Raw genomic sequence first — 13,047 nt, forward strand, 5'->3', positions numbered from 1 at the left:
GAGGATCTTAAAATCTATTCTGAATTTAACAGGCAGCCACTGTAGGGAAGCCAAGACAGGAGAGATATGATCTCTCTTTTTAATTCTCATCAGAACTCTAGCTGCAGCATTTTGGACAAGCTGAAGACTTTTAACTACATTCTGTGGACTTCCTGAGAGTAATGAATTACAGTAATCCAGTCTTGATGTAATAAATGCATGAACTAGTTTTTCAGCATCACTCCTGGAAAGGATGCTTCTAATCTTAGCAATATTCCGAAGGTGGAAAAAGGAAATCCTACAAACCTGTTTAACGTGGGATGTGAATGACATGTCCTGGTCAAAGGTAACACCAAGGTTCCTTACTTTGTTCTCAGAGATTAATTTAATTCTGTTCAGGTCAGGTGACTGACTAAGCAATTTCCTTTTGTGAATTTCAGGTCCAGATGAGAACTTCAGTCTTGTTTTGATTTAAAAGCAGAAAGTTTTTGATTGGCACCTTTAACAGCCAATACCAGTCTGTAATTCTTCTGGACCTCTAATCTGATTGTCTCAAAGACAATTAGGTTACACAATACCTATTGGCTTCCACATGAAAGACCTGTTGGTGTGAATTAGTGTGTAGCAACGGTGGGATCACAGATCAGGAAAGATGTTAGACATTATACATCGCTGCTCGATGACAATAAACCATCAGGCTGTTCAGACTCAGAATTAGTTTAGCCGATCTGGCTGAAGTTGGTGAATATTAGCCGATTCCATTCACCAGAGGGATTTTTGGTGCATAAACTAAGACTTGTGCAGACAAGACAAACAAGGTTTGTTACAAATTAAAAACCTGTATTGTGCAGACAATAAATAGAAGTTACAAAGGGATTTTTGTCTCGCAGGTTTCTGCTGAACAACATTAACACAGTTGATATGAAATTCATCAACTGAATCATTGAGAGTCAGACACAGCTCGAGGATGGGACTACTGATACTGGAGTGGGACCGGTCGACTCGGACACATGCACGTTGCTCCCCAGCAGCAGTTTTAAAAAAGTCTTTCAAAAGAGTCTGTTTACAAAAAAGGTCTCTGTTGATCCACTGCAGATAGATAACCCTGGTTCTTGCACCTCTGACGGGGGAAGTGAGGGTTCAGATGTTCTTCTAAGAGCTTGCTGCGTTCGGCCTCTTCTACCGACAGACCCGTTTCCAGAGACATAGCCTCAAAGTTTGCTGGACCCAAATATCAGGACGGCCGCTGACTGTGGAGCCAAAGAGCTGGAAGGTCCCTCATGCAAGACCTTCTGACAAAACCAGATTTCAGCAACTCTTCACAGAAGAAACCTTGCTAAGGCCGGTGAAACCTGCAAAAAAGAGAAAAGAGTGAGCGAGGTCTAGACTTTCCACAAAAGGAGGTTTGATTAGTCAGGAGAACTATTATTAGTCCTGTGAACAATGCTTCTCCGTCATGGGGTCTTATGTAAGCACAGCCCCTGCTAATTCAGGTTTTTTTTTTGTTCTTTACATCGACATCAGCAGAACGTTCGCGATCCAAGCAAGAACATTTATTATGTGGAAAGCTGGTGAAAAATAGCTCAACTTTTCCACCTGTGACAGTCTGGGTGCAAATAACTTAGGCTTCGCTCTGCATGTTTTGCACTTATGAGTGTGAGGCAGTCACACGATGCTCTTTGGAGACTTCTCACGTTACACTGACCCTGTTAGGCAGCATTCACACACATGGGAACCCAGCAATAGTGACAAGTGACCACACTGACCTTGTCAGATGCTTGCTAGAAGAATGGACCTCCATCTCGTTGCTTTTAAACTCATTCAGCTCCTTCCTGATGGCCGCCTGAGGAACCAAAACAACACGTAAGCTGCTCGGGCTGAACACGGGTTACGGACTGGACAACAACGGAGATGCAGCAGCTGTTTAGGTTGGGGCTTATCACAAATTTATCTTTACATCAAAACTGAAAGTGCAATAAATCCTACTGGAGAGTGACTGGCAGCTGTTTGAGCAAAAAAATGGCAAAAACTTCAAATTTCCAGTTGGAATCGCATTGAACTCCAATTCCTCACAAAGTTCTGGCGTATTTATCAATTACTCTCTGACAGAAACAAAACTGAGAGGAGTTCTGGAGGTCGGTAAAGTCTAGCGGCACAGGAACAAGGCCCTGTGAAAGGAGAGCGACAACCCTCTTGGGAAACTGTTGTCGACACCATGTCCAAAACAGCTGCAGCTCAGGGAGACACCAGCTATGTTGCATCATGAGTGAAGAAAATAAGAGTTTATCTTCCCAAACACACGTTTTCTATCATCACACAGCTCTAGGTGCACTTTGAGCGAGCTGCATAAAAACACACCGGGTAAAAGCTCCAGAGCATCCGTTGTTCCTCTTCTCTTCGCGCCAGAAACAAACAGCAGCAAATGAACCTCAGAAGTAACAAAAAGCAGGAAACAAATATCTACACTGCTTTTATTTGCTGACTTTGACACCAGATAACCACAAGGGGGCATTTTTTGTTTAGTTATGTAGTTAAAATCCTGAGGCGGTGATGGGAACTTGAATAATTTATCACTTCTACATGTCCTGCAGTCTGTCCATGTGTGGAATTAACCCAGGAAGTATCTCATCTTTACCAGGTGCTGGCTGAGTGCTGCTGTTACCTTGTCGGCTGCTGACAGTCTGGTCCATGGCTTGTCAGCACGCCTGTCGTAGTCCTGAGCTTTGGCCACCTCCACATAGTCACTGAACCGAATCAGGATCTTTCTGTCCCGCAGCTCGTCCACTGTCGGCCGCTGGTTGAGCTGGAAAACAAAGACAACTGTCAGTAGATGCTCTCTGGTTCATAGAGCAGGCTGAAGCAGGAGCAGAAGCATGCTCTGGACTCAAATCCATGCAGCTGCTCACCTTCCTGTTCAGCCGCTGCTTGATCTCCCTCCTCTCCTCCTGCTCACTCTGGTCATTTCGTTCTGTTGGCGGAAGAAAACAAACATTTGAAGAAAAAGGCATCAACTTTTACATGTGGTGATTACACATCCTGACCATTCTCAGTTCATCAGTTCTTTAGAAAGCTCCCTTCGTAAACCAATACTCTTTACATTTCATTTTATTATATATTTGTTTTTCTGCAAACGAATCAGGTTGACTTTAAAAGGCTGAGACGTAATAAACACACTATGTTGAATGTGTTGTAGCTGTGTGTCCTCGCGGACGCATGCTGCTGAGTGGATGAGGACAGGAACAGCTGCTGAGTGCTCACAGGTGGTCTGACACACCCACTGACACAGATTAGAACAAACTATGGGACTCGTTGCATGGCTGTTTCGTAATCTCTCAATTTCTGTTTGTTTTAGGTCAGTAAGGATGGTTTTAGTTTGCAGGACTCGTGTGTTCCCGCGGAGGTCACACTCAGGGATGCACAATGAACTATGGCTGTTGTCTTAATAATGCGGCTGTAAATCCCTGGAGGAACAAACCAGAAAGGAAGAGCTCTCTAGATGGGATCCCTGCTGCACTTTAGACTAAATGTTCTTTTTAACAGAACTGTAACTCACTTTAAAGGTGCAGCATGTAAGAATATAGTGAGAAGTTTACAGTGAGAAAATCCCAAAAGAGTCTAGTGTTTCAGTCATTTTGGAAGAAAGTTTTACTAAAACATGTTTCATATCCGGCCGGCTGTGGGGATTGTCAGTTTTTCTCCTTTCAAAACAAAGCTACCGTTGTCCATCAGTGACGGTGGGGGTGCCGTGTCTCCTGTGAGCTAATGCTGCAGCAATGACAGTTGTAATTTGATGACAGCCGGCAAAAAGCTCCAGAGTTGTTGAAAGTGGTTGAAGTGACCAGATTTTTCCACAAGGTGTCATTTTTACTTCATAATGCACCCTTAATAAAGTGTGTATTTGCATTTCCAAGCAGATTTAAACATAAACGGTGCATTTTGCATTTAATATACATTAATAAAATAATTATAATATCACATTTAGATTTTGTGAACCCAACTGATTATAGAAATTGTTTAGTTTTGTGCCATCAGCCAAATCATCATTTCTAATGACAACGCTCCTTCATTAGAAATGTCTTGTTTTGAAATTCAGACTGAGCTCATCTCTAAATGAGACTTTTGTTAGAAATAAAACCCTTCACTCCTGAGCAGAGAGCGTTAAATCAAACAGCTTTTTAAAATGTCGTGTCTTTTTAGCATTGCTTTATTGACCTTTGCTCACATGACCCAGTCTTCTTGCTGTACTTACGTTTCAAGATGTTCCGACTCTCCAGCTCCTCCACAGCCGGCCTCTGGCTCAGCCTCCTGCGGAAAAACACCAGAATTACGTTCTGGACCATCCTCTCGGCTCAGCCCTGAGTCTGGACGTCCGCTAGCGGCGTTTCAGGTGCGCGTGCGGCCGCCGAGACCCGCGCGTGCAGAAGGATCAACCGCGTGCCGGACACGGCTGCTTTCACTTCTGTAACATTTTAAACTCCACATAAGGACCGGAAAAGAGAAGTCCTGCAGCGCGCTGGACAGCTCGGTTCTGAGCGGGCAAGACCCAAAAGTTGTTCCCGAGAACAGCGGCGCGGACGCGGCGGAGCGGAGTGAGAGGATGCTGCGTCCCGGTCGGCTTTTCACCACATGATCGATGCTAATGCTTAGGGGTGGGACTGAGGAGGAGATTCCCATCACACACACACACACACACACACACACACACACACACACACACACACACACACACACACACACACACACACACACACACGCACACACACACACACACACTGTGAGAACAACAGAGTGAAATGTTTTGGAACACTAAACATAAATCATCAGGCTGGCGATTAGCCTGTAATAGCAGGATATTTTATAACTGTGATCACCAACTTGTGTGTGTGTGTGTGTGTGTGTGTCCTGGTCCTGATGATGCCTTCTGTTACTGCAGGACTAGGGGAGTTTTACGGTTTGTCCCTTCACATGTCTTCACAACCAATCCTCTCACCAACTAACTTCATATCCTCTTTCACCACATCCATAAATGTCATGTTTGTTCTTCCTCTGGTGTCTCCAGCCTCAGCATCTTCATGCCATCATTGTCTCTTCTCTGGACGTGTCCAACCCATCTCAGTCTGTCTTCTCTATCATGAGCTGTCCTTCTGACGGACCGATCCATCCTCAACACTCCCAAGGCACAGGTTAAGATGCAACAAACAAGTGAATATTTTGTCAAAGGACATTCAGAAATAATTAAGATGACCGCTTAAACAAAAGGTTGAAAATGGTGCAGAAAGGGCATTAATGTACATTAAACTCTGCTGCAATAACACGATCAACGCGTCACTAATAAAAGCATAGGAACCACTTTATCTCAGAACGGGGGCTGAAATAACGCCAGAGGAGGGGGAAGAGGTGTTCCTCTGCAAACCTGAACAAGGTCTCTCTCTCAGCTGTTTCTACCAGAGAACATTCATTTGTACGAGGGTCAGTTTCCTTCTTCTCAAGAAACGTGTCCTTCATGAACGGGATTAAAAATGTTTTATTCACACAGAGAGCAGATTCAAATCTCAGCCACCTGTAAAACGATAACTCTGACTGGATCTTAGCTCAGCCCTTTACTTTGTTCTAATTTCTAACTTTTGCATTTAAATAAAAACTAAACTTCAAGAAAAAAGCGTGCTCAGCCTATCAGGAAAACATTTGAGCCTGTTCATGTACGCTTGACCCCAGGTGAAAGAGAAAAAACAGAAGAGAGACCCAATCTTTCACCACTGAGGAGGAGCAATCATTCTGAGGGAGACATCAGCCGTTCCACTTGTTATGCACTTTCCAGATTCGTCCTGATAGCAGTTTTATCTGGAGGCTCCAGCTGGCTTTTCTGAGAAGTCCCCCTCTGATGTAACATGTTTAGAGCCGCTAACGTGCTTCTGAACAGCAACAACAACGACAGCTGCTCATTCCACGGGAGAATCCATAGTCCTGGTAGGAAAGATCGGGGCGTTTTCAGCTAAAGGAGACGGAGCGGTGACTTACAGCAGCGGCAGGAACAATGAATTCTCCCACCTGGAACCGGGAACACAGTGTCATTCTTACAGGTTATTACTCATCCATCACACCATATAAAGGTGGACTTGTGTGTCCGCAGCCTGGAGAAAAATATCAGCTCTATGAGTCGTGGCTCTGGGGTCACCACCGGCCTTTGATGAGCGTTTCTACACAGAAACAAGGTTTTGTGTAACCAAAGGTGCTCCACAGGCTCTTGAGTTGTGCTGAAGGCATCAGAAGAAGAAGTGTGGGTGTAAAAGGGTTTTAATCAGTCTGAATTCACAAATACCAAAACGGAACCTGCCACTGACACGCGAGAAGTTATCCTAATAATAACGGAAAATTACCTTTTAGAATTAAAAGGGAGTGGAGGAACACCAGGGCGGCGCCAAACCCCATTCAGCCAAACTTTCATCCTGCCCCACCCCCACCCAAAAAAAGGTCTGTGCCCATGGAGAATGGGGGGCATACCCCCCCACCCCACCCCCGCACAGAGAACGGCGACTCCTTACACTCGCTAAGGGAAAACCCTCGGCGCTACTCCTGTGGATAACGCTGAAAACTGGAATTGAAATGATGAAATTTTAATTGCTATTAATTAAATCGTGAATCAGGTAGACAGGGCTTTACCTCCCCCCGCTCCAACACTGCTTCCTAAATCCACAACCCAACAGCACCTGTAAGCGAGAAAGCTGGCTTCACTTGTCAACAACCGAAGTACGAAGAGCGCTACAATGGCTAATTTAGCTAGAATAAAACATTTTTCATGCCTCTTAGCGACATTCTAACGTTGTATAGCAATACATGTTTTGTGGAGATTTAAAAAAAATGATAAAAGATTAACTAAACGATTCTCTCACATTTGTCTTTGTCATGGGTGATTCTGCAGGTTGAGTGCTTTGCAGTCTTGTTTCTGGTTTTATTGTATTTCTGGTACTTCCTGTTTTATTTTGTGCATTCACTTCCTGTCTCATTACAGGTAGCTTCACGACATGAGGCTCCTCACTAATCTGCCTCATGTCTTGCACCTGGGTCCTGGCTTCTCCACTTAAGCGTCTTTGCAACAGTTTCCTTTGCCAGTTTGTCTTCTTCAGTTGAGTACTGTGAACCTGCTCTCAGTAACACTTTGTGAAAGTGTATTTAGTTAGTTTTGGACTTGTTCAGTTGTGCTGTACTGCCAGGAATCCCTTCTGCTGATTAAAACTGTGAGCTCTGCATTTGAGTCCTCTTTGTGCTTTGATAGTCTTAAACCCTTCGTAATGACACGGCTAGGACCGAGAGCAACTACTGGAGCGTCCCGCTGTCGGTCTCGCCGAACCGCCGCACATCCCTGGGTCCTCCACTCATTGCCACCACTGGTGTGAGAGGTTCTCCGCTCAATAACAGCAGAGAAAGAGAAACAGCCGGCTGCTACAAACTACCAGACTTCCAAAAAGAAAATCACCGTTTGAAGTTACGGACAACAAACAACGTTTGGACGTAGAAAATGGTGACTGGTGTTTAGCGTTATTTAGCGTCCTTTGGCATCGAGGGTCTCATGGAAGATATGTGAAGGGAGTTCATGTTTGTGTTTAAACCTAGCTTGTTCTGTAGATTTGGTTTAACGTATTTATGGCGCGGGTAGATAAAACGATGAAAAAGCACCTCTGAAACATCCCGGCAGGCAGGACTGGTCCACACAGGATAAACATGCCAGATGGCCCGTCCACCCCTGTCTGGATGACTGCTTACAGCGTTTGGGTTGTGATTGTGTGGATGAAGACATTTCTAGAAACGGTGCATTTACAGATATTTCTAGAAATGACTAATAAAAAGATCATTTAGAACAAACTGTTTCTGTGCTCAGGAGTGTTTTGGTCACTGACTGATGTTCTTCATTTTCCCTGGAACATTACCGCCCGGAAAGCTGATGAGTGTGAACCTGAGAACACCACAGAAAACATTCGCCCACTCAACAAACACTAATTAAGCTCTAATTAGATTTGTTCATGAACATCTAAACGAGCTGTGATCAGCAAACAAAGCTGGTTCTGTAGGCTGTTGGTGCTCCAACACCCTCCCCTTCATCACACCTTCCCCTCACGTGTGTGTGTGTGTGTGTGTGTGTGTGCCGTTTGAAATGTCGCTAGAGCTGAAATGCAAACAAAGATCAGGACAAACCAGGTGACAGCGGCCTACGAGTGCAGCTGGGCAGCTGCGGGTTCAGCTGTAAAGGGGAGTGAGTCTGGGATCGTGACCCACACCCCCCCACAAAGAAAACCCATTCAAACAATCAGTGTGTTGGCAATCAGAACCTCTACCAGGCATTGGTTCCGTAATGAGAGTGCTGCTATGGAACTATAAATAATCTCCATTAACTCAGCTCGACTTCGACAAAGGAAGGCCTGGTGTGAGCTCTGCTGCTGGGTCTAGCTGTGTAAGCAGACAGGGCGCGGCACCGAGAGTGCATGTCTGGAGTGATCCCCTGCCCTGTGATGGCTTCAGCTGTGACTGGGACCACTCAGGGATTACAAAACATGACCACAGGCATGGCAGTACTGGGAGCTGAAGTGAGTCGATGTGCTAATTGGAGCAGAGCTCCAGCGTGGCCCGTGGACTTCAGCAGAAAACATTTCAGGTCAATAGGATTTGCCTGAGTTCACAGACAGAATCGGATCTGAAGCAGTCAGAGATGCTAGGTGGATGTGTGTGACTGTAGAAATTATAAAGGCTTTATAAAGCAAGACAATGTGGCATCCCTAAAAGGAACGAACAATAACTTTTTAATTAAAACCACCTTATGATGGAGTTTCAACGACTTTGGTTAAAACTCGAAAACAGCTTTGTGTACACGGATCACCTGGGAGGATCCGCTAGGACAGGGATGATCAAATCCGGGCCTCGAGGGCCGGTGTCCAGTACCATTCGGTTTCAACCCTGCTTCAACACACCTGATTTCAATAGGTGATTAACAGGCTTCTGCAGAGCCTGATGAGCTGCTGCACAGGGGACTCAACCACTGAATCTAGTGTGTTGGAGCAGGGAAACCTCTAAAACGTGCTGGATACTGGCCCTCCTGCTCTCAGCTAACAGCACATAAGCATTTATGGATGATTACGGTACAGTGATTACTTTGAGTCTCATTAAAACTTGCTCATCAATTCAATCTTTTTTCCCCCTTTAATCAAACAACGGGCCATCAGTTAGTCCTCAGCCACTTGGTTTGGTTGGAGCTAAACGTTCCTCAGTTGTTGGATAACTTATAAGGATGTCAAAGCAATGAGAGGTCTGTGAGTTCAGGGGCTAATGGGAATGTCAGTTCATAAAAAAGTGGAGTAGAAGGGGGTGAGTCAGACGCTATGGGCCAGGCGGCAGCCCGCTAGAGCCCAGTGAGGTGCATCCTAATCCTGAGCCTGAGGACGGCGGAGTCAGACTCAGACGAGGAGCCTGAATGAGCCCAGCGTGAACCGAGAGACGGGAGGAGAGTTAGAGAGGAAGGACCCTCTTTAATGGTAGCCAGCCAAACAAAAGCTCACCATTTGCGTAACTTTGTGGTGAATCGAGAGCTGGTCATGTTAACCTGAATGTGTCTGAGTGTTAGTAGGTCACATTAGTTTGGAAGGCTAAGGAAGAATGTGGTCTTGGCCTTCAGAGTGTGTTCTCTCCATAAGCCACCTCTCTGCCAGTGAACCCACTGTTCCAGGGACGAAATTTTGATTTCAGAAGTGGGGGGGACACAGCAGGCTTGTGCGGATTTGGGGTGGGGGGTGTTATGTAAAGACCCCTTGACACGTCATGTGCCCATCTCAATAATTTTTCCATCCTCAATATATATATATATATATATATATATATATATATATATATATATATAAGTTAAAAAATTTACAACTCTATTATTATTTTTATTTATTATCATTATTGAAGTGCAGTTTTGGCTGTTGACAATGAATAGGCCATTGTATTTATTGTTTTGGGTATTTTTTTATTGTTTTTGGTGCAACATTTTCTAACAGGGAGTGAGATTCCTTTTTTATTTAATTTTTGTCTGTTATTTTTATTCATTTAGAAGTTCTGGTTCTGGACATTTCAATGTTAAATGAAGGTTTCTTTGTTGCATTTTAAAGGGTGTACTTGCATTATTATGATATATTAACATTATATTAGTGGTTATTTTGGTCTAGATAATGTTGACAATGATATCGTTTATCATCAACAATTTGTTGGACAAAATATCGTCCAGCAAAATGTGTTACTTTCCCAGGCCTAGTCAAAAGTATAAAAATTATTTATACATAAACGGTCCCTCCTGAGATCTGGCCGTTTGTTCATTTGCTGTGTTAGAGGACATGCTGAACTAATGTTTTACACATGATCATCACCCTAACATTTAGTGTATAAAAACATATTAAATATGTTTTTCCCCTTAAAAGTGTTTAAACAGTTGTTGCATTTCAACACACAAAAAATAAATGGAAAAAATAAGATAAATCTAATGAAAAGTGTACATCTTTGACATTAAGCTTAAAAAAATCTGTTGACGATGATGATACTGTTCATTTTTCAGAACTTTTTAATGTGAAAATATGCATTGCAATAGATAAGTTTACAATAAAGTTAAATGATAAAAGTTTGAAGTTACACTTCTACTACTACTAGTAATAATAATTATGATGATAATAGTAATAAAAAAAAATAATAATTATAATAATACGAATAAATTGTGTCTGAGGAGTCAGTTATGTGGAGGAGATGAGTTTGTAAAAGTTAGTTTTGAGTATGTTTGTGAAGGAGGAGGTGAGTCTGAGCTTAATGCAGGTCTGTCACATGTTCCAACTTACGTTTTGACTTTGAAAGAAGTCTCTTATATCCACTTTTCGTTTTCTTGACATGCTGCCTCCTGGCTGTGCCTAACTACCAAAGACTCACAAATGAACACTTATTCAAATGTTATGTAATGGAAGCTGAGCTGAGCTCTGATAGTACACAGCGTCTAGTTGACGATGTGACTCAGTACCGGTGTTCCCTAGCGGCTCCAAACTAGCAAAACAACGTGAGCACGTTCTGACTGTTTACAACTTGAGTGACAGCAGCAACAGCCAATAATACGTTAGAAAGTATCAGCAGAGCCAATAGATTAGCTTTTGGGCGGGTCTAATAGTAAAGCGGTTTCCGTTTCGGTCCTAGTGCTCAACCAAATCCATTTAATGGAGCGTAACATTGTTTTTGGACGGAAAAAAGTGCAGGGGACCAAAACTGCCTTTTGAAAAAGTGGGGGGGACATGTCCCACCCGCCCCCCCCCCCCAAAAATTACGTCCCAGCACTGTTCCACGTAACACAAAGCTCATATAACTCTTATTGAAAGGTTCTTTACTGAGGATCAATGTGTGGGACACATACAAGATTCAGACACGAAAACATGAATCAATGCTTTACCTGGACACTAGTTTGCCCTTTGCAGCAGGTCCACAGATCCTGTGAGAGACCATGTCTGGGTTTGGAGCCCATCACCCCCACCCCCCCACCCCCGGCAGCACAGTGTGGAGGAGGCGACTTTAAACAGCGTGGTCTGGCTCCCAGAACCACAGGGACCTACACAATATCCACCATGAGCTGTCACGCTGAAAGAAGCCCTCTAGGTTAGAGCGCATAAGCCATAACTCTCCACAATGACCAAGCTCCAGGAGGCTGTGCGAGGAAAGGCTGCTATTATAAAGGGTCTCTGTTTAAATCTGTCAATACTCCCAGCATCTCAAAAAGAGGCTCACGAGTGAGCATACGACCGAAACCACTGGCAAAACAGAGGTGGGGCGAAGCATTGGGTAGTTATGACAGGCTTCATGGCAAGGGTGTCCGAAGACGAGGGCTAAAAGTACTTTCACTTTTTTATTTGAACTTTTTTCATGCAAGACATACAAATGTATCAGTGGTCTGCTGGGGAGACAAAATTACCACATTTTAGAAAAGCGACAGCGGGCCGCACTACATCACTCTGAGGGCCACAAACGGCCCCTGGCCCACACTTTTGGGCCATTCCCATCTGTACCGGGTCGGCCCGGGCAGGGTAGCGTAGGTTGTTTACATATCTGGGTGGCCTGGTATTTTTCCGGGCCAACCAAGGCTCATTCTCAGCCCTCTTCTCGAGGGGGTCTGCTTCAGGCCGACCAGAGCCAACACACCCACTGCTGACAGCAAATTCACACCTTCCATTAGAGCAAGCCTCTGATTGGTGGGTAGAATCAGCCCACATGGGCTTAAGACGAGGATGTGTGGAATCAACCGGGCCAGGCTGGGGCCGACTGGGGCTACCCGGCCCGGGCCGACCCGGTACAGATGGGAATGGCCCATTTGAAACATACCAGCACCGGGGTTTTGTCACTGTTTATGCTAAGCTTTCTTCTTCAGTTTAAAAACGACAAACTAACATCTCCCGATCATACGTGAACATCACAAGTACACGTGGAACACTGACGAGCTTGACCCCCTTGACTTTTGCCTTAACAATAACATGTGGGTGTTGTTTTGTATTTGTGGGACTAACAACACAGATCTGCAGCTGAAGGTCTCAGGGTCACACCCAGGTGTGTGTTCGTACAGTATCCATTTATTTACAGCAGTTATGTCATGAGTTACGTCTCTAATCACCGGTGAGCTAACCCGGATTTGGCAAAAGGCTGGAAACAATGCTTGAAGTGGAAGAAGAGGCTTTAAGACTTCTGACACTTCTATTGGTGGGTGCCCACATGTAGAGGCCCCCAATAAAAAGCCACAGTACAACAGTAATTACTACTTGTGGGACAAGGATGGTGCGCAGGCTGACAACATGTCATTAGAGGATTTCACTTGGTGCCTTATATGTACAGGCTGTGTCATCTGCTGCTACCGTCTCTCCAACTGGTTTACAGTAAATCTGCTCTGACACCGGAACAATGCCAGGCTGTGACGGCGCTCACGCTAGGGACCAACACAACCTAAACAGAGGACCTGAGTGGAAACGCCTCCGTGTGCAATCACAAAGAGAAACAGGAAATAACTCACAAAGATGGAAAATGAGCTTT

At 44.5% G+C, this 13,047-nt stretch overlaps 1 protein-coding gene across 3 annotated transcripts in view; it reads right to left on the minus strand.

Moving 5' to 3' along the window:
- Window positions 1-798: 798 nt before the first annotated feature.
- Window positions 799-13,047, minus strand: part of phactr3b (phosphatase and actin regulator 3b) — an 87,735-nt gene continuing 75,486 nt past the window's right edge. For all 3 annotated transcript variants that reach the window (XM_054748169.2, XM_054748171.2, XM_054748178.2), the window contains exons 9-13: window positions 4,229-4,284; window positions 2,886-2,947; window positions 2,642-2,782; window positions 1,746-1,822; window positions 799-1,331 (exon numbers count right to left, since the gene is read on the minus strand). In XM_054748169.2, coding sequence (XP_054604144.2) covers window positions 1,316-1,331; window positions 1,746-1,822; window positions 2,642-2,782; window positions 2,886-2,947; window positions 4,229-4,284 — 352 coding nt within the window. In that variant the 3' untranslated portion in view covers window positions 799-1,315. The remainder of the gene's footprint in view (window positions 1,332-1,745; window positions 1,823-2,641; window positions 2,783-2,885; window positions 2,948-4,228; window positions 4,285-13,047) is intronic.

Source organism: Nothobranchius furzeri, chromosome 3 (genome assembly GCF_043380555.1).
Source record: "Nothobranchius furzeri strain GRZ-AD chromosome 3, NfurGRZ-RIMD1, whole genome shotgun sequence".
In the NCBI taxonomy this organism is placed as follows: Eukaryota; Metazoa; Chordata; class Actinopteri; order Cyprinodontiformes; family Nothobranchiidae; genus Nothobranchius; species Nothobranchius furzeri.